Consider the following 26375-nt stretch of genomic DNA (forward strand, 5'->3'; position numbering starts at 1 on the left):
TGATTAATAACTCTATCATACTTTATTTATTTGTATGGCTCTCATATACTCTCATTACTACAGTAACATACAGCCAGTATTTTCTGTGCAACAAATGCTCTCACCTTTAGTTAACTTTTGTCCGTGTTTCTTTAAAGACGCAAAATAATCATAGACAAAGAAAAAAAAATAATATTTTATAATTGCTTCAAATTGTTTTCAGGACGGTTGTATGATATTTTTAAGTTAAATACATTAATTGGATGAAATTCGACATTTCAAAAAAAACGAAGAAAATTATATTATAAATATAAAAATAAACTTTCTGATTAAAAAATACTATCATGAGTTCAGTAAATGAAATAATGGATTATAAAAAAGATCCCAAAGAAGACTACTATGCAATTTTAAATTGCAGCGAGAGTTCATCTGTAAGCTACTCTTTTATTTATTATTTTTTTCATTCTTATTAGCGCTTTATATGTTTTACACAAGATACGACCTTGAACTATAAAGTTATTAACATAGTGTTTTCATATCTACATTTCAATTCAGTAATTTTAAAATTGAGAAATAACACGTATCCTTTGTTTTACATGTTTTGGGTACCTAGATCATAAATAATTTTATTTTTTTAGGTTGAACAAATATTAGCGGAATATAAAATATTGGCTTTGCAATATCATCCTGATAAAAATAATGGGAATAAAGATGCTGAGAGTAAATTTCAGTTAATGATGGTATTGACCAATTTATGAATTCGAATGTCTTGTGCTTTGTTGATTTGATAAGTCTAATTCTTCTGAATTAATATATTTATTAACAGGAAGCTAAAGATGTCCTGACAGATCCAGAGAAGCGTAAAAATTATGACAATTGGCGTTCTTCTGGAATCGCAATGTCTTATAAAAATTGGGTTGGCATGAAAGAGCATGTACAACAAGTAAATAAAAATTATGATTTTTTTTTCTTTTGAGTTATAATCACAACTTCATTTGCTTTATTATAGTCAATGCATTGGGCTACACCAAAAACAAAAGATCGCATGTTGCCAGAATCAGGAAGTTCTTCCAGCGGTTTGAATCCAGGTGGCGTAAATCCAGCAATGAGACGAGCATCAGAAGGGGGTGCGGCATTATATTATGGAGGAAGAAAAAGTGAATGGGGTACGGATAATCCAAGTGAAGTGGTTAATAAATTTCGAAATTATGAAATTTAATATGCTTAAAAGTAAGTTCTAAGCTCATGAAATGTTCTCATTATATAGAAATTTTTTTTCTTTTCTTTCATTATCAACATAGAAAACACACAAACGGCAGAAAATTATAACAAATACTCAAGTAAATGTTATTAAAAATATTTGTAAACGGAATTATTCGAATATGTATTGTTCCTTTGTTTGTGTTACATACACATTTAGTATTTGAAGATTCAATATGTATACTTAATAATAATAGAGAGTATTAAGGGTGGAATGTTAATCATGTTAAAAAAAATACAATTTTAAATGTCTAAGAAAACTAATTAAATGAGAGTAATAATTTCCATACCGCTAAACGGTTGCTTTTCAAATTATTTAATATAATAAAATACATGAAAAATATATATTGATCAAATTTATCATACGCTGTTATGAATTTCCGTAAGAATTTGTTGACAATCCATTGAAAAACAAAACCTTCCAACATGTAACCCAGACTGACGATTTTATAAAATTTTTAGAAAATCTATAAAATGTTGTACCCGATAAGAATTTATTATCCCATATTTACATTACTTATAAATGATGAAAATGTGATATACTCAATTAATTATTAGAGGTTATATTAGTTAATAGTCATTAGAGAATGCGATATGAAAAACATTGCATTCAGATTTTTTTAAATATATTATGTAAACCTTTTTATTTTACACTAATGTATTCAAACAATATATCTTTACATTGAATAAATAAAAACATATTTAAAAAAAGTGTTAAAATTAATAAATTTTATTATATATGTTCTTTAAGAAATATATGTACTTATTAATGTTAGAATACAATTTCAGAAAGGATGTTTAAAAATTTATATAAAAAATAAACTTAAATTGATGTGTAATAAAAATTAAATATCTCTAAATTTGTAGATGAAAAATATATACCTATATATAAATAAAAATACTATCATATTTGTGTTCTTTATGTATAGTTATGCTTGAGCAAAGAAGAAGTATGTTTTTTATGTTCTCAAGAAAATTTGGATATCTGTTTTTTAAAAATAAAAACTTTTTCTTCCATGGTTTATTAAATAAAAACTTTTTCTTTCATGGGTGTTATATTTTTACTTGCATTTGAAGCTTTACATATAAAAGTTCCACAATGAAATTTTGAGGGTTGAAAACCTTAATAAAATAAGAATATGTGGATTTTTTGAATTTAAGACTCTTCTTTTTCAGCGAGTGACTGTCAACGTTATTATTATGCTAAAACGAGGTTTAAAAAATCTGGAGTGGACATTTATTTATTTGTATTATTTACAAAGTACAAATTAATTTTGTTCTCCTTATTTATTTATTTTTTTTGTTTATTTACTAAAACTTTAAGTAATAATTATTACATTTTTGTTTTCAAATTTGTTCAAACTATCAGGCGTTCATCCATAGGGGAATCAGGATACTTGTGACAAGGTCTCAGAAATTCTTGACCTCGTTCGTGGATCCATCTATTTGATACTGTTTTAAAAAAATAATATTAAGTAGCATTGATAGGATATTATGAAAAATAAAAAAATATTACCCCATTTAGTGCCTGCTAAAACAGGACATGCTGCATGCTATATTGAAATTCGTATATTTTGTAACAATATTTATTAAATACGAAAATTATGCTCTTACTCTTGTGTAATAATCTCCTTGTCCATCTGCAAACAAGTTAAACCAAAATGCTGCTGAACCTTTTTTAGGCCACAATGATAAACTAATGTGCGGAAATACTGTTGCACCGCCTTGCGCTACATCAGACATCTAAACGTTTAAATATATACATTTTATTAACTTGTAATCAATTTCGTAATATAGTTAAAAACTTACATAAAACAAAACTGTAGCAATGCGATTGCCCGTTCCAAGACTTTTAAATGAATTTATTTCATCCTTTCTTGCGAAATCAAAATGTGGCTCATAATGTCCTCCAATTCCATAATTTACCACTTGTAGCTCTTCAGCGGTTTCCATATTCAAACCTGTCATATCGTTCAAACGTCTTCCAACCGTTTTTATTACTTCATGGTCTTCATCTTTCAACCAAGCTGATTTGCTTATCCTGTAATGTGCCACTTCCAATTCACCGGTTATATGATTTTGAACAGTAGCACGCCGAAACTGTGTTTTCAAAAATTATTATACTTAAAAATTATTCTCTATTATAAATTATTGCACTTAAACATCAACATTACTTTAGGTTTAGCCATTGATTTAATGACATCTATTTCACTATCATATAAAACATCATGATAGACGACAATGTAGGGTTGCAAACTGGCTTCTTCTAGTTTTAGCGGAGCAATCCGCAAGAAGTGTGATAATTCGTAAACATAACGACATTTCAATTTTGCTGTCACACTAGGACTTTGAAGGAGTTCACCGCGACATCCCATTTCATACAGTTTTCGCTCATTTGAATTGTATTTTATCGAAACATCTTTATTATAGGGAAGCTGAAAATCATATTACAAGTATAAATGTTTTTGGAATTTTACATCATTCCATATTGAATACCATCATCTCTTCTTTAGCTACTGGAACCTGGTCAGATCCGTCGTCTCCACGCATTTTTTGTTTTTCTTCTTGCATGCGCAGTTCTTTTTCATAAAATAATTTATTGCCTTTAGCTCTTTCATGATCAGGTATTATTTCTAGAAGCTCATTTGTTATATGCAGTGCAGAATTAGTGTCACCTGCGAGAAAGAAAGGAAAATTGTAAAGTATAAAAAAGAAGAAACAAAATGGTTTAAAAATAATTAAACAAACATCACCTTGTTTAAAAGTTGAAAAAGCAAGGTATTCTAGAATTTCAGACCTGCTTATAGTACGATTATTCTCAAACTCGAGCTTTTTTAATGACTCTTCCATCCATAAAACTGTATGATAATAGTCATGATTCATATAACTTTGTCGGCCTAGCTCAAAACAGTCACTTGCTGTCATCTCAGTACTATACAATAATTTGGAGATAATTGTTAAGAAAATAATCGCATTCTATTTGGTCCTTGTAACATTACCTATATTTAACACCATTTAATTCTCCTTGAGCTAATTTATGGGTGTCTAAACGATAAGTGTCTTGCAAACGCATCAAAGCTACGGCAGCTCCATTTAAATCCTCCTCACTTGGAAACTTTAGTGTATCCCGATAATGAGTTATATTTTGCATAAATAAATTACCCAAGTCAAAAGTCATAGTATTTTCTATTTCTTTCCAATCAACTGTCAGGCGTTTAGTCAATAAGTATGCATTTACAGGGTTAGATAGGTATGCCATAGCATCTGTGGCCGCTTGCTTATGTTCTCTTTGATATTCGATTACTTTGATGCGAAGAAAATCTAGCTTTATTTCTTGTGCATTTATATAATTTTGTAAATTTGATATGAGCACTGATTCAGTTTCCAAAAGCTCTTCCATGTCTGTCAGCGCAGTAAAAAGTTCTGCACTTATTGAATTGAGTATCGAGCATACTAGTAATAGAAAACAAATTGTATTCTTCATCATTTTACTAGACTATGTATATTATTTGCTTTAATGATCTGTAAAGACAAGATATACGTTTATTTAAATCCTATTCTCTACATATTTAAAATCTAAAATACTAAAGATTTATCAAAACGGAAACACTAAAAACTTATCAAAAACCAATTCCGATAGTTGTTTATTAAATATTCATTTGGCTGAATACTATTATTTATAATTTTAATTATCTTAATACTATTTCCAGGAATTGAGACATATTTTTATTTTTCTTAAATATGAGTAAATATGATTAAATATGATTCTAAAAATGTATGATTTGTTTAAAAAATGTATTAAGAATATGTATATAGACAGAAATTACAAAAAATTTTACGTTTAGACATACTCACATTATTAATTGTAACCAACGTTTTTTTCTAGAAATTCTAACATTTGCTAGAACTTATCAGTTTAATTTAAAAGAAAAATGTATTATCTCATAAAATTTTATATATATATTTATTTATTATCTTGGTTTTTTTTCTTTCTGCTCTATAGTTTCTTTTTACGATTCATATTTATTTAGCTAAGTAATTATATTAAAGATTAAGTATTCTTTGGAGTAATATATTTTTAATATGAATTCAAATTTTAATATAGTTATCCTTAGTGATTGGATGATACTTTTGTACTGAAACCAAATAAGAAGCACATATGTTTTTTACATTGTTTATAATATATTTATTGAATGAACAGAGAGAGAAAGAGAGAAAAATACAGTAAAAAATCCATATACTGGGCACAAAGATTCGAGAAGAACTGGAGAAGAATCTAAAAATGTTCGTAAGAGTCTTCTGTATTAAAAAGGAAATACAAACTCATAAAAATTCTAAAAAATCCCATAAACTGATTATTACAATATTATTATCTAGTCTTATAAATTATCTATTTTTTTCGTTTTCTGTAATGTATGGAAACGTGAAAAATTTAATTTTCATAAATATGCAATATGAATAATGCAAATGGTGATGTCTGAGAGGAGCTGCAAATTATATTGAGTAGGTACATATATCTATTTAGGTGCCCAAACGAAAAATACGGGCCCGATTCTTTTTATTACATATTTTTTTGTTTACATTGAAAATGAATTGCAAAAAAATACCCGATCCTTGATTTCTACCTTACTTTTTCTAGATCATTCAGATCCTTAAATCAATAATCTCTAATTTGGCATTTTCATCTTGTTGTATGTGATTAGCTTGTGTGAACAACGGCAAATCGCTAGGGTGAGGATGAAATCCTGTTTGACGACATTGTGCTATATATTCAAGTCCATGTTCAGGAGTTAGACAAAAAAATCCTGTACTGTAAATTCAAACTTTATATATTCTCGCGCTTTATTTAAAATTCAGATAACATACGTGTTATATTTAGGTGCACATACAATAGCGATGGATTCGGGAATCATTTTTTGATAAGCAAAATGTGTATGGAGGTCGACAGACGATAAAAATGCAGTTTGCGTGGGATGTGTATGAATCCATCCAAGTGTAATTAAGTTGTATTTATCCTGAAAACTAAAAATCTCTTCCTCGTTCTCAGTGACACATGTTTCAGACGAACCTACTTGTTTTGGTAATATAACATGAGATATGGTAAATTTATTGGACGCCAGCTTTCCTGCTAAAATACCACAAGTTTCTATATTTTGAGAAGTATTTAATTTAGCAAGTAATAAAAATGATTGCATAAGCTTTGATGGGACTACAATTTTTCGCAAGCTTCCTTCAATTAAGGAAGTTGAAGGCTTCAAGCTTCGGTTTATTATTGGCTTAATAGGCAATAATAAATTTGTTGAACCACTCTTAGTATCTACTGCAAAATCATTAGGATAAACAACATTTTGCAGTAACGGCTTGTCTAAAACCGGTTTCAGTTCTAAATCATCTTTTGATATACTTTCCATGGAGGAAACTACATTAGTCTTTTCACTCTTTTTGACCATGTTTGTTTCGTCTTCAATTTTTCTTGCCAAAAACTGAGTATATTCTTTCTGGTATCGGTCTTTTAGTCTATCCTTCAATTTTTCTGTTATTGGTAATATTTCCTTCAATTTCGCTTGGTTTGGTTGTTTCAATGTAGGTGAAGTTGTCTTGTATTCTGGGTGTGATTGAATTTTTTCCAAAAATAAAACCATAAATTTCATATATAAAATATATGCATTTTCCAAATTGTTTTCAGCCATATAAATATTTGCCATCCTTATCAATTCCATACCACTTCTAAAATACCTTTAAATATTAAAAAAATATATTAAATTATTATTACATATTATTATAATAGTTATAAAAAATAAAAATATCAAATTAAATTTTTAAAAATCCCTTTTTTACTTTAAATGGATTCTATTTTAAAAAATTTCGGATTTGAAAATTACTTTGAGTGCAGATCTGATTATTTTATCGTCATGTTCATCCAAAATTAAGAAACATGGCTAAATTAATTTTCTCATTTTTTAATTTTAAAAATTAAAAAAAAAAAAAACATAAAATATACATTCGACTTTTTGATCAAATGGTTCGTTTCCAACCATATGTTTCATGGTAGATATTGGTGTACTCAAGTCGAAAAACAATCCTAGTGAACAGAAATTTTGAAATGATAACTTTTTTCGACTACACGTATTTTGCCAATATTTTTTTTAAACCATTATAAAATTTTAAAAAATAAGGAGAAAAAATTTCGCCAAAGCTTTTTTGATGGACCTTACTATTCAGTTTTTTTCCATTACAGTTTTATATAAAAATCCAAACCGTGTTTTTTTTTAGAATGAATGCAACAAATACATATCAAATATTTCAAATAGTTTTATCATTATAATCATACAATAATTAATAATTAAGCATCATTTAACCTTTTAATAGGAATATTTTCATCTATTTCAACCATATTTCCGAATTCTGCCAATTTCTTAAGACGTTCTTCTGGCTTTATCAACCCCAAGTCTGACAAATTGATCTTTCCGGTAGTCATTTTTCTGTAAAACTTTTATTTATATAGTTTTTACTGAATGTCAAAATTTTCTCGCAATTCAAGTAAATAAATATTTTTATGTCAAACCATTCCATTTTCTCTAAATTCAACTTGTTCTTGACAAGAATGGCATAATGTTCATTTATTTCATATAAAGTTGTTACTTTTATATTATACGTTTGCGGGAGTTCCAAAGTTATTAAATGAGTCCAAAATTTATATGTTTAAGCTTTTATATTTTTTTTCCATTTACAGTACATATTTTTATTTTTTTCAGATTTAAATTTTTAAGTAATCAAATGTAATAAAATAAGACAGGAGTAAAAATTAATTCTAATAAAGTTGATATTCAACTATAAAACACACCCTCTAGCAATTCGCAAATAATACATATACAAAAATATGCTATAGAAACATCTGATTCATTTCCCTTAATATATATGCACATATAATATATATTCATATGCCGATTTCAGTTTATTAAAGTTTTTATATCTAATCACATCGTTTAGAAGCGCGATTGAACTTGCAATTTTTTATTTATTACATCTATTTATTTTTTACTGATATTCAAAACTAATTCCATATTTAAACATATTGTGTCAACTGTCCAATTGAATTATCATCGAAATAAAATCAATAGTTTTCTTGGATATTTTTTCATATATTTGCACATCAGTTTTGCAAATTTTGATTTGTTGGAGCATAGTATAAAAAATAACGAAAAAAACGATGTTGACAGAAGATTTATTGTCCTTTTTTTTGAATACGGTAACATGTGATGAGGTAACTATTTAACAAAAATCAGTGAACTGACTTGAAATGCATTCATTGTTTTAATTATATTTTTAAAAAACATGTAACCTTTTGACAACCTTGAGATTTGTTTTGGATTCAATAGTGATATCACACGATAGTGACGCTTCTATTATTAGAAATATAAATATATTATTTTTTCATTTTTTTCAAGAAAATTTTTCATCAAAAAATATGTCATTTTCCAGATATTTAATTAATCAATTAATTAATTGATTACTGTAAAAATTTGAATTTCAAATAATTATTGTTACAATGAATTTCACTAATATTATGATGAATAAAAAGATAAAAGTATTAGCATAAGTATAATTGTGTATAAAATATTGAAATCTTATTATGAAATATTGTTCTTTACATTACTGTAGATAAAATAAACATTCCTCTTGTATTAAGAGAAGTAGTTCTATCATATGTAAATAAAATATTTTATTTGAAATTTAATATAAAATGTAGATCTACCGGAAATATAAAACTACTTAATATTTAATCAAATTTTTATTTTAAAATACCTTTCTTCTATCAATTTTAAAATTTTTGATGGTTTATAAAACCTTTACATAGCAACTATCTCTGGATTAGTTTTGAAATTTAAATTGGCATGTAGTATATTTAAACATACGTAGTATTTTTTTTCATTCATACTAAACAAATACGATGCATCTCTTACAAAGTTAATAAACTTCATGTATTTGATGTCCTTCAAACTAATGTTATTAGAAGTAAACAATCGTATTCTGTTTCTTTGATAATTAAGTAATGATAATATTTTTTTTAATTTTACTTTTGTTTCGAAGATAGTTTTAGCATTTATAAATTGCAATTACGCTAAATTTTTCTTGAATCTTTTTTTAAAGAAATCTTTGACAGTACAATAAATTCCCTAATTTTATTTTCACCCAAAGAGTAAATAATTTCGCACTCTTATAGAACACCATTCATAAGTAAAAATAACTATCTCACAACAATAACATTCAAGTGTATATAAATAAAATTAAAAAGAAGAGAGTGTATATTCAAAGTCATCTCGACTAGATATGATCTCTCAGATCATCAATAATGTTGTGTGATAAATATTGTGAAGAATATTTGAAAAATCAAAAAACAACACATTTTTCCTACGAAAAAACTGTTTTATCTTATTCATTATTTAAGAGAATCAGTTTTAGAATTACTCGACGGTTATACAGAAAAAAATTTGGATTTTCAGTCGCTGAAAGTCGTTCAGCAAATCTAAAACGGCTTCATATCCAATTCAAATATTATTTCTCGCATTTACGGAAAAAATATTACAAAAAATGACGGAAAACGTTCAAGCACAATTATTAGAGGTTAGTTTCAAGTATATTTTCTTTGGAAATTTAAATATATTTAGTGAAAATGTATTTTCGTATTACATAACAATTGATTTGAATCGTGCCATTTCAATTTTAAAATATGTGTATGATAATTTAAATGACGTACCTTTTCTCATTCGAGTTTTTTACAGTTTTTTTTTCCATAATTTTCAATATTGAGAAAAAAAAATATATTGATACATTAATTTTTTTCTGATTTTTCGTAATATATTTAAGTTTACATGAAATATGCGAAAAATAATAATAAGGGTTGATATGTAAAAATTGACAACTTTTTAATTTTTTGCCTGCTATTTGCTCTTGACAAATATCAATTTATTTATTTTGAAGGGAAAATCAAATATAAAACGGGCATCAACAGAAAAGCTTCGGGAAGTATTCCAAAAATATGCGTCGCATAAAACAGAAGCTTGTGAATATTACATGACTGATGACGATTTTGTCCGAAAATATTTGGGTTTTTTTCCTGAAGAAAATTATAATAAGGTTTGTATTTGCATATTTTTTTTATTTTTGTTATTAAAGTTAATATACTTTTAGGCTTCAGTTACATATCTTGCTGGAGTTCTAGATTCAGACAAAGATGGACTCATATCATTTGCAGAGTTTCAAGCATTTGAAGGACTTTTATGTGCACCAGATGCATTATAGTATTAACTTTTTCTTCATTCAAATAACGTTTTAATTTTAACTACATATTGTTTTCAAGAAGATTAATTCTTACTTATATTAATTTTAGCAAAACAGCATTTCAATTATTTGATACTAATGGAAATGGTGCAGTTAGTTTTGGTACGTTGTTTCTATTAAATACGTTTTTATTTATACATACTTAAATATTGATCATTTCTTAGATGAGTTTGTCGAGGTTATTAAAAAAACAGAACTATACAAAAGGATTCCAGTAGAATTAGATGGACCTTTTGCAAGACTTTATTTTGGAAAGGTGAATTTTAATTCAGATTCAATTTTTTATTTTATATTCAATTATGTTTAATATTCTCAGGATAAACAAAGAGTGATCAGTTATTCTGAATTCAGTCAATTCTTACATGATTTTCATGAAGAGTGTGCTGTAGAAGCCTTTAAGAGTAAAGATCCTAATGGCAGTGGCTTCATTTCTGCCTTAGATTTTCAAGATACGATGATCAACGTCAAAAAACATTTACTCACACCAGCTGTTAGGGATAATTTAGTTGCTGTCAGTAAAATTTATTTTAAAATCTTAAACATCAAATGTGTTTTTACTTTTTTCTTATTGTTTTAGGTCACACAAGGGCAAAAAGTTAGCTTTCCTTACTTTATGGCATTTAATTCATTGCTAAATAACATGGAACTTATAAAAAGAGTTTATTTAAATGCTTCTAGTGGAAGTCGAGTTGAAGAAGTAACTAAAGAAAATCTGCTATACTCATCACAATTAATGAGCCAAGTAACTCCACTAGAAGTTGATATATTATATCAACTTACAAATGCCATCTCACAGTCCAGGTAATAATTATTGTAATAAGTGTACTTTTGATATTCATATGATGAAAAAAAACTATTTTTTTCTCAAAATGCAATCTTTCGTGAACATAAAATGTAAAAGTGATGGACTGTTACAAGCTAAAAATAGTGCATTTGTGAAAAGGCAAGTGCAAACAAATGCATTTTTGTAAATTTTGTTTAGTAGCTTTTTATTTATTACATTTTTAATTTATGAGTAATGAAATATTCGATATTCTAAATGAAACTTAATTATTTATCGGACAAAATTTCTATTTCTATAAAAAGTGCACTCTTTAATAATAGAAAAATCATGACCTACAATAAAATAAAAAAAAAACTTTTTACCCATATTCATTAAACTTGGCTTCAATTAGTAAATCAAAAGACGAAAATTAAATTTGAGTAGAAAATTAGGTATATTTATTTAGGGTTCTTCCCATGGAGATGCGGGAACAGTAAAAATTTAAAGAAAAAACCGAAAACTACAGAAAATATTTACTTTATACATTCATATTTTATGTATTTTTGACAGACATTTTATTCAAAAGTTTTTAAATTTATTTTTATATTTATCAAGATTATCTTTGATAAATTGCTTTTAAACAAAATTGCATTCTTAGCATAAATTTAATAGTTCAATGCATATTTTTCTTCAATTATCAAAAATATTTAAAATTACTAACTAAACGTTTTAGAAAATTAATTAAATTTAATAAAATAAATAATTAATTATGACAATAGTGTTATAAATAACTTTACTACAATTTATAACTGAAAAAACTAATATAACCACGACAATAAATTGATAAACAAAAAATCTGCAATCAAAAATAATTTACCTTCACGAAATAACAAAAAAAAAATTTAGAATTTTTTTTTTAATTATATTAAATTTTACTGGATTTTATTAAATTTTACTAAAATTCATTAATTTTACTAAATTTCATTTAGTAAAAGTTTTACTAAGTTTTACTAAATTTCACTAAATATCATAAAAGTAACAAAAAATCCCAAAAAGTAACGAAATTTCACAAAAGTAACGAAAAATCTTCCCGAAATTTCCCAAAATCGTTATTTTTATTTGGCTCTAGCGCCCATTAAGAGCAGTTTAATTTCAAAGTTAACTATATTAGGAGAAAGTTCAGAAAACGAAGCATTGACCTGTAATACATTTTGCTTATTACATCGTAAGAAAACGTTATTTGAACACTGTCACATTTTTCATTTTTAATGAAAATCCCGAATTTTCCCACCACAAAATTAGCGATATTTCACTATATATTAACTGATTAGTATATGTAGATTGATGTAGAATTTTTTGAACTTTCTCCTGATATAGTTAGATTTGAGCTCAAACTGCTCTAAATGGGCGCTAGAGCCAATTAAAAATAACAATTTTAGGGAAATTTCAGGAGGAAATTTCGGGAAGATTTTTCGTTACTTTTCGTTACCTTTTGTGAAATTTAGTAAAAATTTAAAAAAAATTATAAAATTTAATAAAATTCAGTAAAATTTAATAAAATCAAAAAAATAATTCTAATTTTTTTTTTTTTTATTGAAAATTCAATTTTTTTTTTGCTATTTTGTGAAGGTAAATTAATTTTAATTGCAAATTTTTTTGTTTATCAATATATTGTCATGGTTATATTAGTTTTTTCAGTTATAAATTGTAGTAAAGTTATTAATAACACTATTGGCATAATTAATTATTAACTTTATTAAATTTAATTAATTTTCTAAAATGTTTAGTTTGTAATTTTAAATATTTTTGATAATTAAAGAAAAATATACATTGAACTATTAAATTTATGCTAAGAATTCAATTTAATTTAAAAGCAAACTATCAAAGATAATCTTGATACCTAAATATAAAAAAAAAAGTTTTAAAACTGTTGAATAAAATGTTTGACAAAAATATATAAAACATGAATGTATAAAGTAAATATTTTCTGTAATTTTCGGGTTTTTCTTTAAATTATTACTATTCCCGCATCTCCCATGCACATGTCGACATATATGTCAACACATATACTGCATGGAAATACCATGTCGACATGTAAAGTTTACATGGAAAAAATAGGCAGTTGATTTAAAAAAAAAATTAAACCCAAAATTGAATATTTTTAATTGAATTAGTTTTTTATGAACGCGATTCTCTGTCTTTTTTTTACTTTTTTTTCGAGTTTTAAAATTTAATTTTATTTTGAATTTAAATCAATTTAAGTGACATTTATTCGAATTCTTGAATATCGTTGTTATAAAAACTACTTTTTATTGACAGAAAATTAAGATTTTGAAAAATATTTTTCAAATGGTTAACAAGTTTAATTTAAAAATTTATATTTTAATACGTTTTATAAAAAATACTGAATTTTCGAAAATCTAAAAACATGCTGCATGCATGCCGGCATATGTATGGTTTTTTTTCCATGCAGCATTTTCCGAACACTATTTTTAACTTTTTTTATTTTGCCCGGGACATATAATTTAACTTTTTAGTTTCATTTGGAGCGACCTTATAACGTCTTTTTTATTTTTCATATTTAGTACAATTGTCTACTCAGATCTTAATAAAATAGCCCCGGAAAACTATGTAAAAAACATAACTCTACGTGTTACGGATATTAAAGCCGTTGACAGTCCAGCTGATCGAAGTATTTTGATTCAAGCATTAGAAAGCGCATATAGATTTACTCTTGGATCTGTTGCTGGAGGTATGTTTTTATGAAATTGATATCAAATAGAAAATTATTTTTTTGACAATTTAAAAAACAATTCAAGAAAAAATCATGTGAATCTTGACACATTTAGTCATGGCTCAATGGCTAGAAAGTGCTGAAGGATCTTTTGAGTATGATTCTCGTATTTTATATTTCATACCTATCTATTTTATATTGATTTCATATCTAAAATGCTATCAACTTTATATAAATTTAATATGGGAAAGTATTTGGTTTGATTTTTTATTTTGATTATGATAATTCGAAGCTCTGGGAGCAACATCCGTATATCCTATCGATTTAGTAAAAACACGAATGCAAAACCAACGAGCTGCCTTAGTAGGTGAAATTGCATATAGAAATTCATGGGATTGTTGCAAAAAAGTTATTCGGCATGAAGGTTTCTTAGGACTATACCGCGGGCTTATACCACAACTTTTAGGTAAGAATTGTTGTAAAAATTAATTACTTATAAATGATGTATCTATTTTTGGTAAATAATTAAAATCGTTCTCTTTGAGAAAAAAATAAGTAGAAATATATCAACAATATAAAACGTATACAAAATGGCTTACAAGTTTCAACAGTTCAAAATATTCAACTTGTTTGACTGCATTTTCTATTTTTTTTTAGTATTTACTAATGCTTTTTTCTTTTTTTATTCAGGCGTTGCTCCAGAAAAAGCAATTAAATTGACAGTTAATGATTTAGTGCGAGACAAACTGACAGATAAGAAAGGAAAAATACCGTTATGGGCAGAAATTGTGGCCGGAGGATGTGTAAGTCCACGATGATTTGTATGTTCTAGTTACATTAAGGTTTATTTTTTTCAGGCTGGTGGATCACAAGTTGTGTTTACAAATCCTTTAGAAATTGTAAAAATTCGGTTACAAGTGGCTGGTGAGACTCCTGGTGGATCGAAAATTCGCGCTTGGCATGTTGTGAAAGAACTGGGCTTATTTGGTTTATATAAAGGAGCTCGCGCATGTTTTCTTCGCGATATTCCATTTTCTGCGATTTATTTCGTAAGTAATTTTATTCGAGCATTAATCTAATTATTGTAAATATTACTAATGTATTTTTTTGTGTTATTTTAGCCAGCTTACGCACACACAAAGGCGAAAATGGCTGATGATAATGGGTAATAAAGTAGAATTAGCAAATACAATAATCATTACTCTTTTCGATTGAAATACACTCATACACTGTGGAACAAAAAAAATACCCTCCGGAGCAGTACGGATTAGGGCAGTCCTAAAGTAGGTCCCGAGCTGTTAACAAATCTATATCGACCTTTTCCAAAAGTGCCTAGGTTCAGAAAGTTATGACCATTTGAAGTTTGACATTCTCCAAGGTAACTTCCACAATTTCCTATGATAAAATCCGTAAAAATCAACCAAACCGCTTGGTTGTTTTTTTGAAATTGTAGTAAATTTTATGCCCTTTCAAATGAAATGCATAATTTTTTAATTTTTCCGGGGCAACAGACCTCAAAAATCAAAAATATCTCAATTTTTTGGGAAAAATTTCCACTTTTCTGACTTTAAACTTCCATAACTCCCTTAAAAATTCACCGAAATCAGAAATTTTTTTTTAAATATGCGTAAAATTTTCCGCTGAATCTTCTCGTACAAGAAATTTTAAAGTTGTAGTGCAACTTATGGAAGTTACCTTGGAGAATGTCAATGAAAACCCTTAAAAACTTCAAATGGTCATAACTTTCTAAACCTAGGCACTTTTGGAAAAGGTCGATATAGATTTTTTAACAGTTCTGGACCTACTTTAAGACTGCCCTAATCTGGACTGCTCCGGAGGGTACTTTTTTTTGTTCCACAGTGATATTATGTTTTTGCCGCTCTAAATATTATAACTCATGTACAAAATTTTTAAAACAAAATAAGGGCAATATTTAAAAAATTATTTAAATATAAAAGTTGTCTTTTAAAAACGACGAAAAAATTAATGAATAATATGAATGATAATTCTAGAAGGCCTGCTTGAGTACAAAAAGCTTTTACATACAAAGATATAATAAATATGAAGCAGATAAATATATGAAATTAAAATTACTATTTTAGTTACAATCATCCATTGACACTTCTTGCTGCAGGCGCTATTTCTGGAATCCCGGCGGCTAGTTTGGTCACTCCTGCCGACGTCATAAAAACTAGACTTCAAGTCGTAGCGAGAAGTGGTCAGACAACATACAATGGGGTTTTTGACGCTGCTAGAAAAATTATGAAAGAAGAAGGTTTTCGAGCATTTTGGAAAGGAACAGTTGGTATGAAATTGATATTGAATATTTTAGGCCGATACAATAATTCCAAATGTTTCAGGTTTCATAGACCTTCTGAACATTAGGTAGGATGTATATCGAGTATCGAGTATCTTACAGAGTAAAAAAGTAAAATTTTCTTAAGGATCTTATATTTTTTTCAATCAATTTTAAAAATTAGGAGGGATGAATATTTTTTTCTCAAAATTGGTAATTTTTCACAAAAAACTTTAAAAATGTATGAAAAAATTGAATTCTAAACTGATTCTAACGGAAATTTTCACTATTTTCAAAAAATTTAGGTTAAAAATGTACTGAAATTTGAAATATTTCTTACATTTTAGATATTCGATACTCGATATCCTGGGATTTTCAGAAAAAACTAGGTGGGAGGAAACCTGAAACATTTAAGACTCTTGTTTTGGCCTTATTTGATAAATATATTTAATTAGCAAAATAATAATATTTTAGCTCGTGTGTGCCGATCATCACCACAATTCGGAGTTACATTGGTTACTTATGAGTTATTACAAAGGTTATTTTATGTTGATTTTGGTGGTTCTCGTCCAAGTGGCTCGGAACAGTACTCTGCTGCAACTTTGGAAGACATTCATAAAAAGATAAATCCTGATCATATTGGAGGATATAGAGCTGCTGTTCCAATGATAAAAGGCATTGAAACAAAGTTTGGCTTAAGTCTACCGAAATTTGGTCACGATATACTTATTGCCAAAAAATTATGATTTAGACATGATACAAATTTGACCGAGTGAACAACTCAAATATTACCTAAACTTTTATTCATAAAATTAAATCAAAACAACAATAATAAAATGATATATATATATATATATTTTTTTTTTTGAAAGTAGGAATAGCTAGTAAAGAAATAGATTTCGCAATACATACACATAATTTTATTTTGTTGTTTCTTTATAATGTATGTCAAAGTTATATCATCCCGGTAAGTCGTTACGTTTAAGTATTCCAGTCTGTTTGATGTACCATCAAATCGAAAAAACTTTACTCAAGAAATCAGAACACATTAAAATCCCGGGCGAAAAGGATAAATCGCACAACTGACATTTTTCACAAAATTGAGTTAAGAATGAGAAAATATGCCTTAAGACGAGTATTTTAAGATACATTGAGAGATTTTCAAAAATTTTTAAAAAATACCAGTTTTATTTCAATAGAAAGAATAGACGAAAAGGATAAATCGCACAAATGCATGAAAATTGGTAATAAGTCAAATATAAAAATTTCTCCAAATCGGTTTTTGTTCATGTTTTTGTGTTGTTCATGTTCTGTTATTACATAAAAAGTCAACTTGAACAAAAAAATTTGGAAAAATCTTGAAATTGGAAGACTTAAAAAATCTCATTTTCAAAAATCTCATGAAATTTTGTGCAATTGTGCGATTTATCCTTTTTGTCAATAAAAAATTTCCCAAAACTACCCCTTAGAGATAAGATAAAAAAAATTTCTGCACAAAAATTGTTATTATAGGCCAATTATTTACTTTTGTAAGTTTAAAAATGAAGAAATAGTTTTTAAAAAAAATTTTACAGCTCAAAAACCGTAAAAAACTTTAAATCGATTTTTCTCAGTTTGTTAAAAATGTTAGTTGTGCGATTTATCCATTTCGCCCGGCAAATATATTTTAAATTTATTTAACTTAAAATATAATTCACTGAAAATTGTATTTAATTCACTGAAAAATCAGATATACATATAACTTTTTATTGTAATTACTTTATTGATATAAGTTAAAATCAAATATGTATTTACATAATAAACATTACAACAGCTTTTCTTAGGTTTTTTCGTCCCATGTTCTATGAGCACTAAAAGGACCAAGGCGGTCATGAATATCAACTGCACGAACAGCAAAATGATATTTTTGACCTTCTTGAAATTCTGTCAATGTAACTGCCATTGGAAGTGCCATAGCTTTTACATCCCCCACATGACGCCAATATTCTGTAGATGGCTCTTGATCTGTTTCTTGATATGCGTATATTTGATATTTCACGATGGGATCAAAATCTTCAATAAGACGCTGTTCATGGATAGTCCAACTTATGACGATTCCGGCATCGATGTTGTTAATTCTTATTTGTGGACGTGGAGGAGGACGTTTCCATGTAGTGTTTTGCTTTTTATTCACAATTATAGGAAGAGGAGCTGGATGATTACGCTTTTGATGGGTTGTCTTCATAATTTGTTGATGTGTTATTTGATTTTGTGACATAGATCCAACTTTTGGTGTAATTTGCACTAGAATGAATTAAATGCTTAATCTTATTTATAAAGCAAGCAAAATATGTAGTATTTAAATAAAAAAAAACTTATGAACGAACGGTTTAAAACGTACAGAAATGATTAGATGAAATACGTTGTATTGGTACTTTGGAACTTGTACTGGCATTTAATATTAGACCACTGCCAGCTATTGATGAATTCAATGTAGCAGGACTTTTGACATGAATTTTTGATTTAGTTGAATTATACGTTTTTTGTTCCGAATCTTCCTCGTCGGTCAAATCTATTAGTTTGTTTAACTTTGTTTCTTCATGTAAATTCGGGCGAATAATTTTTCGTACTACAACAGGAGAGTTAGCTTGACGCACATTAGCGTTGCTTATCATTTGGCTTAGGACCGACGCATTTCTTTGAGAGCCTGGTGAAGATAAAGTTATTGGAGACCGACCATTTTGTGTAAATCCAGCATTTTGTCGTTGATTGATTTGGTTCTGTTGTCTTTGTTGAATTAAACTTTGATGTCTTTGAGCTGCTTGCTGTTGTTGTACTACTTGAAAAAGTTCGTTTTATTTATTAAATTATTACTAAAAGAAAATACAACAAATTATTTTTACCAATCATTTTTGCCTGTTGCCCAATAGATCCTTTGGGTTGTTGTAAGTCACCGTGTGAGTTGTTTTGCGAATTAGTATACCGTTGTGGAGATCTATTTGGAAATGATGGTACACGTTGATTGTACGTCGATGGTATACTGAGTGAACGAATCTCTGACTTTGAACGTGGTTGTGACACTTGAAGACCAACGGCACGTGTGATTTTCACAGGAGTCACTAAGCCAGAAGATTTATTCTCCAAATCCTTTACGACGCGATTATGAACCATTTCCAAATCACGAAATTGCTTTGCTAAGTCATTTATTCGTTGACGTTGTTTGATGATTGTTTGCTCCAATGTTTCATTTTTTTGTCGCAAAACGGAAAGCTCCGATTTGTTTACAATAGTTTCTACAATCTTTTGTAAAACAAAATCTTCCAGATTAGACCGATTCATCAGATTAAACGATTTCTTAAACGATTTCAAGAAATCGACAGACACAGATGTAGTTTCATTCTGTTTTTTAGGAAGAGGATCCAATTGAATAATTTTCAAGTTTCTTACGATTGTATTTGATGTTTCATTTTTCTGCATGAGGTTTGTATTAATAGCAGAACCAAGTTGGTTTGCTACTATGCACATTTCACTGACCGTATTTAGAGACTCTTTTGGATTTTCTAGGTTATCAGACTTGTTCGTTTTGTTTTCTGCACGTTTAATATTTTTATCTGTATCAGTTTCTGTTTCTTCTGAATGCAAATTTTTTGCAAAAATTTCTTCTTTTGATTGTGTATTTTTGCCAGTAATGTCATCTACAATTACCGATGTTTCCATAGTAACTATTTTGAGTAACGGCTCGGAATTAGATGAAAAGTCACAGTCTTCATTTATATCTGAGCAAATACGTTTTGAATGTGGTTCATGTGAGTCAAAAGAAGAATTTTGGTTTCGTTTATTAGATTTTATCAAATCATCGATTTCATTGTCTTTTTGATTTACATCATTTAGAGCGCCAGAGTCATTTATTATTAGTTTTCTGGTTGCTTTGTCACCGTACATTTGTAAACTTGTTGTTGAAGAGTCATTTGTTTGGGAACAATCAAGATTGTTAGCACCAACACTATTGTCCGAAGTGGATTTAGATAAGTCTTCTTCTTCTGACTTTACGAGATTTGAATTCATTGTGGCATGTGTGTTGTTCATATTCTGAAAAAAATAAAAATTTGTTCTCAAATACCAAAAATAAAATAGCACGAACTATTTGATATTAAATTTCTAGTTCATCACAATGCATTCCTTTAATTTTATTAAATGTAGGTTTAAAATAGAATTACATTTACCATTTTTGTTCAGGAGCAAATAATTCTAATATTTTCCTTAATTTTTTTCACTAAGAACGAACTTAGTTGTTCATACAATACGCACGTCTAAATATAAGAACATAAAAATGTGTTGTACAGTCTTCTACGTTCACCCTATGCATAAAAAGTTTTTATGAGTGCTTTAAATTTTAAATAACATGAGTACAATTTTCGAAATGATATTTTTTTAAATCACTTAGATTATTATTTATTTATAATTTACGATAAATAAATTAAACAGCTTTTAAAAAAAATTAAAATTAAACAGGCAACTCAAAATTTTTTTGTTTTTGTCCCATGTTTAATTTCAAAAGTCAAAAATCCAATGGGGCAACATGAAAAAACAATGAAAATTTCATCTCCCAATTTTTGAAAATGAATATATGTATATATTTATTATTAAAACAATTTTACATATTAGGTATTTGCAAATTTTTTGACTAATATTTTTTACCGCATTTCGAAGAAAAAATGCGGTATTAAACTCGACTTGTCGTGTGTGTGTCACCAGTGCCCCAAAAAATTTTTTTAGTAAATCTTAGCTATTTTAGGGTCTTAAAGGTATGTGGGCAGTCCCTTGGGTTGTGAGGTGTATATAATTGTGAAAAGGTCATGAGTAGTACAAAATTGTTGTATGAGTGGTATGTAACATTGAAATGCGGTATAGGTTGTCGTTCTTTAGACGACTACTTTCTCTATTTTCAATTTTTTTTACTTTAAATTGTTTTAATTCATTCAAGCAAATATGTACCGAATAAATAAAATATAAATTGCAATTTTACATGAAATAGAATTTCAAACCTATTTTTTATTTACCCCCTCCACTATTTTGAAAATCTTGGGAGCTTGAGAGCGGCCTGATTTGAACATTTAATTATTATTTTTTGTAATATTAAATAATGTGAGAAACAAAGCTAAGTTAAGAAGAAGATGAAAAATAAATTAACTGGCTTCGAACATTTAAATATGTATTAAATATTTATGTATTTATTTAAAACATTTGTTTTTTTTTTCACTTGATTTATTTTTTAAATTTTATTAAATAAATAAATCTGACGGGGTTTTCAATAATAATTTATTTATGTTTAAACTTAAGATTCTTGAACATGGTTGAATATTTGAAAATGGATCAATTAATTACATATACATGGTGTAGGATTATTTTATTTTCTTTATTTATATATTTATTAGGTATATTAAAACTTAAGACATGGCAACTTGTTTTCAGTATATCGGTTCAGGTTGCTGTGTCATGAGTAATCCAAAGCGTTTTTTAATAATTATTCTTTGTCGAGAATACTTGTCCTCCGGAGAAAACCTTGCTGGATGTGCAGAGAACGTTTGAGAGCCTTCCGGAGCTTGTTTCTAAAATATAAAGTAAAAGTAAACAATAATACTTGTTATGACTTTTCTTTTTTTTATTTACCTTTAACGTATAAACACGTTCGCCTTTTTCATTCAAATAATACATAAGGTACATATTTTATTTATTATTTTTTCCTTCTTGAAATTAAGTCAAAACTTTTGTAATGAATGTTTATACATGTGCTTTCAGATTCGTACTTAGTATTTAGGTTATACTTAAATGGTGAATATTCTTGGTTATCAGCTTGTTCGTTAAAAGTAATTTTTCATTAATAACGTTTATATTTCATAATATTTTTTTAAAATAATAATGTTACTTTTTAAAAAAATTAATTTATTTTCTGTTTCTTTTTAGAGTTTAAATAAGATTTTAAGATTAAGATTTTTAAGATTAGAAAATTTATAAGGAAGAACTTGTATATTTCTGTGTGTCTGTTTTCAAATATTTATTAATTTATCTGTCAAATTTTAACTTTTATGGTCCATTATGGGAAGTACGACTAGCCAAATATCGTATAAATACCAAATAATTGATCAATTTCAGTCGGTGTGAAGTTTTTAAAATATTTTTTGAATAAATAAATAATATTTATTTATTTAAATAATCAAAAAATTCATTCAAAAAAATCTGTAAAATGAGTTCTGATGACAGTAGCGATGAAGAATACAAACCACAAGAGGAAGTGTCTGATTTTTCTAAAGATTCTGCAACAGATGATTCAGAAGAGATTCAAATTAATACAGAAGAACGCCAAATAAAAAGGAAACGAAAAACACAAAATGGAACAATCCAAAAGCGGAAAATTGTCAACAAAGATAGTGAAAAAATCACAATAGAAGATAAAAAAGATGAAGATGAAAAGGATATAACTAATGCTTTGTGGGCTAGTTTTTTAAGTGAGGCCAACAATACAAAAACAGGCGAGGATCACGAAGAAAAATATTCTACTACGAAGCAAGAATTATCCAAAACTAATTCTGGGCCTGGTGGTAAATCAAAGTTTGGCCTTCCTCGTCCTGGAACAAGTGGTCTTGCAAATGCTTTAAATCAATTAGAAAAAAAAGGCAAAACTAGTACATTAGAATTAAGTAAATTAGATTGGATGAATTACAAAAAAGATCAAGGTATTGAGGAAGAGTTGCAAACACACAATAGAGGAAAAAACGGGTAACTATTGAAATTGTTTAATAAAAAAACAAATAATAATTCAATTTTAACATTTTTTGACAAAACAACAGATTTTTGGAACGACAAGACTTTTTGCAGCGGACTGATCTAAGACAATTTAAACGTGAACGTGAGATCAGGCAATCAAAAAGGAGTAGTCAGTAAACACAAATCTCAAAATTTCGTTTTATACTTTTGCGATAAAAATTGACTTTCTTTTGATTAAAATTTTGGCATTTATCTGTATTTTTATTTGTTTTTATTTTTCGTTTTTGGAAACATTCCAACTCATTTTGAACATAGGAAACCAGCATCTTTTAACAAATGATAGACCAAATTTTAAAGACCTTGCACTTAAAAGCACGTTAAACTGTAAATTTGCATAGTGAATAAAAGTGTAAAAAAAATATTTATATAGGTAAATACTCTTTTTTCCAAATTGTTAACAATTTTAGCTATTTCATGTTCAATTATTTTATTTTATAAAAAAAAATGGTTTTAGATTTATGAATTTTCAAAACAGATTACAGATTTTATAATAAGAAGTTTTATTTTACTAAATAAATTTAAGAAAAAAAAATAATCAGAGGTTATTGGCCTTAGTATGACAATTGCTATTAAAGAATCTTTATTCAAAAATCATTTTTAATCATTAATTTTTGGGATTTCCAAAAATTATATAATAAAAATTTGTATGTAAGTAAAAAATATTATTGTATTTAGTTATTTGTAATGTATCATAGTTAAAAATATGTATTCATTTACAAAACAACTCTTAGGTTTTTTTATTTATACATGATTCATACTGATTTTGAATTTATCACTTATCCTCAGGTACAGAGTTTATGAATGCTTCCTAAAGTTATTTTATAAGTTATATAAATAAATAAAATAAAATTTAAAAGCTACTAAAGATTCTTACTTTATTCCTTTTTTCCCCATATTTGCTCCAAAAAGTAACCTGGCATTTTGTGCGCTTACCAGTTTTTTTATTAAAAATTGAGCATTCGTCAAACGGAGGGCAATATAAATGAAGTGACACAGCAGGTTCAGTGTGGCTAGAATTTTCAACTCTGTGTAAGCCCAAAGTATCTAAAAAGTAGGTAAAAAATGTTCGTTTTTTTATATTTAATATTTGAATAATTACCATTAATATATGCTACTCCATTTAATTCCAGTTTGCTTCTGCCAATTTCTTGCAATTCGTCACCAATAAACTCGTCCAACTTGTCATGACTATTTCCAATATCACCATTTTCACTATTATGAATCGTTCTGTCTTTTGGCCAAGCAAATCTTACTTCTGTCAATTCACCTTTTAACATTTTCATAAAACAGTGAGAGTCAGCATGGTCATGTATTGCTGATGCGTGTGCTTCGCCCCAACATAGAATCATAAGATTAAATTTTCCATTGCCACCGTCAACCAGATTTCTCGTGTATCTATAAGTGAACGTATGTTATATTTATTATATGTATATAATATGTTATATATATATTATTGTTTAAAACGAGAGATTTGACTTTGTGACGACGTATTCTTATCATTGTTTTTTTACTCACTCCGGGTCAAAAGGCAATTTCAGCAAAAATGTTCAGTGATATAAAATTTTAAATAAACAAATACTAATATGATAAGCATTCGTCGATTTCACTATATATAAACAAATTTTATATTTTGGTACTTATTGTTTTGCTTATATTACCTATATCTATCAAATTTTGCATATTTCTTCCAATCCTTGCGATTGCTTTTGTAGCTAAGCATTAGATGGTGAACATATTCTATATTAATGTAATTTGACTCAAATATACAATGTAATTTTTTAACCAGATCATCTAACGATTCACATATAGCAAAACCTTTTAACGGTTTTTCGATGCCAGTATATGAACGAGTTAATGCTCGCAAATATTCTTCTCTTGTAACATCATTTTTGTCATTATTCTTTTTTATTTGTAACTCATCCATTTTGTTTATGCTAACGTTTATCTAGTAAAACATAAAATAATAACAGTATGAAGATAAAGAAAACCTTGATAAATGCTTCATGGTCATATTTTACTTAGTACTTAATATGAGTTTTACTGAGTGGTGTTATCTCTCTCTTAGTTCGTTATCTTTATTTTTTGTGCTTGGTAACTAAGAACCTAACTAAATTGTAGTTTTTTCTTTAATTTTCTTTTAATTTATTAAACATAATTATTCACAAGTAAAGCACAAATATATTTTTACATATTTTATAAAAAAGCAAGTGAAAAAGCAGAGAAGGTATTTTTAAGATTATTAAAAGTTAAACAAAATGTTATGATATTTTAATTAAGCCTGGACATATTTCACTTCAATTAATGTATATGTATTTCACTTAACTTAATTATTTAAATAATTTTATAATATTTGAATAATTGTTTTACCGTAATAATATTAAATATTACCAACAATATTATATGTAAGTTAAAATGTTTAGGAGTTATTTTATTTTAAATGTTTTGCTGTCGACTGAGCTTAACGACTGATATATGAATGATACTTTACTGTACTTTATAGGCTTATTGTTTTTTGCCAATTTCTTCATTTGTTCATTATTTTGTCGTTTCGTATGATTGTGTATGAAATATCAGTTTCTTATCACTATATTGTTCTTATTTTTTGCCTAAATTTCATTCATTTTAAGTGATTATTAATTTGTGCTTATTCGATAATTTATAATTAAAATTTATAGTTTACCTTTTTCACCTTTTTTTAAATTAAGTTATTCGCGTTTCAGCAAAACGCGTGAATATTAAACTGGCAATGTCGGAAATATAGAATTGCTTTAACACCAAATATCCAAAATATAAATTTTTTTTATTTTTTTTATAAAATTTAAAATATTTTTTTTTTTTAATGTAGGTAAAAGGTAATATGCAAAACGGTGTGTTTTTGAACATGTTTATCATTTAGTTTTTCACTATTTTTTTTCTAAATTATTATGTTATAAAAGACAATTTCATAAGATTCAAAACTAGTTAAATATGTAATTACCAAATCAAATAGAATAGTATGCAATGAATCTTACAATGCCAAACATTATAATTTTCTTGATTTTTCTCTAATTTTCCGCATCTTCTTTTAATTTTTCTGTTGCTTTACATTAATTTAGCTATTTTTGACACGCTACAAAAAACTTCAAATAGATTTTTTTTAGAGAAAAACATGAGCTATTTCGTAACATAAGTTTAATTAGACACTTAAATTTTTTCAG

At 27.2% G+C, this 26375-nt stretch overlaps 7 protein-coding genes across 12 annotated transcripts; 3 read left to right on the forward strand and 4 right to left on the reverse strand.

Moving 5' to 3' along the window:
- Positions 1–99: 99 nt before the first annotated feature.
- LOC134834399 (J domain-containing protein) lies at positions 100–1209 on the forward strand. The gene is made up of 4 exons (XM_063849047.1): positions 100–410; positions 618–719; positions 806–922; positions 989–1209. The coding sequence occupies exons 1-4, from the start codon at positions 324–326 to the stop codon at positions 1196–1198; spliced, it is 516 nt and encodes a 171-aa protein (XP_063705117.1). The 5' UTR covers positions 100–323; the 3' UTR covers positions 1199–1209.
- Positions 1210–2445: 1236 nt separating this feature from the next.
- Positions 2446–5249, reverse strand: LOC134833196 (prolyl 4-hydroxylase subunit alpha-1-like). Its single transcript, XM_063847434.1, has 9 exons — positions 5095–5249; positions 4239–4761; positions 3993–4171; positions 3736–3914; positions 3414–3674; positions 3049–3339; positions 2854–2982; positions 2756–2792; positions 2446–2691 (listed from the first exon to the last, which is right to left on the reverse strand). The coding sequence occupies exons 2-9, from the start codon at positions 4724–4726 to the stop codon at positions 2597–2599; spliced, it is 1659 nt and encodes a 552-aa protein (XP_063703504.1). The 5' UTR covers positions 4727–4761; positions 5095–5249; the 3' UTR covers positions 2446–2596.
- Positions 5250–5755: 506 nt separating this feature from the next.
- LOC134833752 (STAM-binding protein-like A) lies at positions 5756–7783 on the reverse strand. 2 transcript variants are annotated; one of them, XM_063848184.1, is made up of 3 exons: positions 7599–7783; positions 6106–6975; positions 5756–6049 (listed from the first exon to the last, which is right to left on the reverse strand). In XM_063848184.1, exons 1-3 carry the CDS (start codon positions 7715–7717, stop codon positions 5884–5886), a joined length of 1155 nt encoding a protein of 384 aa, XP_063704254.1. In that variant the 5' UTR covers positions 7718–7783; the 3' UTR covers positions 5756–5883. The 2 variants fall into 2 exon arrangements, with proteins under 2 accessions (XP_063704254.1, XP_063704255.1); XM_063848185.1 differs by lacking the exon at positions 7599–7783 and adding an exon at positions 7122–7280.
- Positions 7784–8227: 444 nt separating this feature from the next.
- Positions 8228–17616, forward strand: LOC134833911 (calcium-binding mitochondrial carrier protein Aralar1). Of its 3 annotated transcripts, XM_063848409.1 has the most exons (16): positions 8228–8503; positions 9744–9864; positions 10222–10377; positions 10432–10541; positions 10631–10683; positions 10746–10837; positions 10898–11092; positions 11159–11382; positions 11483–11524; positions 13930–14096; positions 14371–14544; positions 14769–14881; positions 14936–15127; positions 15200–15243; positions 16181–16383; positions 16849–17616. In XM_063848409.1, exons 2-16 carry the CDS (start codon positions 9832–9834, stop codon positions 17118–17120), a joined length of 2070 nt encoding a protein of 689 aa, XP_063704479.1. In that variant the 5' UTR covers positions 8228–8503; positions 9744–9831; the 3' UTR covers positions 17121–17616. The 3 variants fall into 3 exon arrangements, with proteins under 3 accessions (XP_063704479.1, XP_063704478.1, XP_063704480.1); XM_063848408.1 differs by lacking the exon at positions 9744–9864; XM_063848410.1 differs by lacking the exons at positions 9744–9864; positions 11483–11524 and having other exon boundaries at positions 8229–8503; positions 16849–17612.
- A 503-nt stretch (positions 17617–18119) lies between these two features.
- On the reverse strand, positions 18120–20712 carry LOC134833909 (putative leucine-rich repeat-containing protein DDB_G0290503). Of its 2 annotated transcripts, none has more exons than XM_063848406.1 (4): positions 20577–20712; positions 19257–20442; positions 18755–19189; positions 18120–18657 (listed from the first exon to the last, which is right to left on the reverse strand). In XM_063848406.1, the coding sequence occupies exons 1-4, from the start codon at positions 20577–20579 to the stop codon at positions 18194–18196; spliced, it is 2088 nt and encodes a 695-aa protein (XP_063704476.1). In that variant the 5' UTR covers positions 20580–20712; the 3' UTR covers positions 18120–18193. The 2 variants fall into 2 exon arrangements, with proteins under 2 accessions (XP_063704476.1, XP_063704475.1); XM_063848405.1 differs by having other exon boundaries at positions 18755–19192.
- Positions 20713–22492: 1780 nt separating this feature from the next.
- LOC134834989 (craniofacial development protein 1) lies at positions 22493–23376 on the forward strand. Its single transcript, XM_063849831.1, has 2 exons — positions 22493–23130; positions 23202–23376. Exons 1-2 carry the CDS (start codon positions 22598–22600, stop codon positions 23293–23295), a joined length of 627 nt encoding a protein of 208 aa, XP_063705901.1. The 5' UTR covers positions 22493–22597; the 3' UTR covers positions 23296–23376.
- A 266-nt stretch (positions 23377–23642) lies between these two features.
- Positions 23643–25637, reverse strand: LOC134834988 (cysteine dioxygenase type 1). Of its 2 annotated transcripts, none has more exons than XM_063849829.1 (5): positions 25546–25637; positions 24837–25123; positions 24278–24573; positions 24053–24222; positions 23643–23986 (listed from the first exon to the last, which is right to left on the reverse strand). In XM_063849829.1, the coding sequence occupies exons 2-5, from the start codon at positions 25100–25102 to the stop codon at positions 23951–23953; spliced, it is 768 nt and encodes a 255-aa protein (XP_063705899.1). In that variant the 5' UTR covers positions 25103–25123; positions 25546–25637; the 3' UTR covers positions 23643–23950. The 2 variants fall into 2 exon arrangements, with proteins under 2 accessions (XP_063705899.1, XP_063705900.1); XM_063849830.1 differs by having other exon boundaries at positions 25567–25583.
- Between the last annotated feature and the right edge of the window lie 738 nt (positions 25638–26375).

This window comes from Culicoides brevitarsis, chromosome 3 (assembly GCF_036172545.1).
Source record: "Culicoides brevitarsis isolate CSIRO-B50_1 chromosome 3, AGI_CSIRO_Cbre_v1, whole genome shotgun sequence".
NCBI classification, from domain to species: domain Eukaryota; kingdom Metazoa; phylum Arthropoda; class Insecta; order Diptera; family Ceratopogonidae; genus Culicoides; species Culicoides brevitarsis.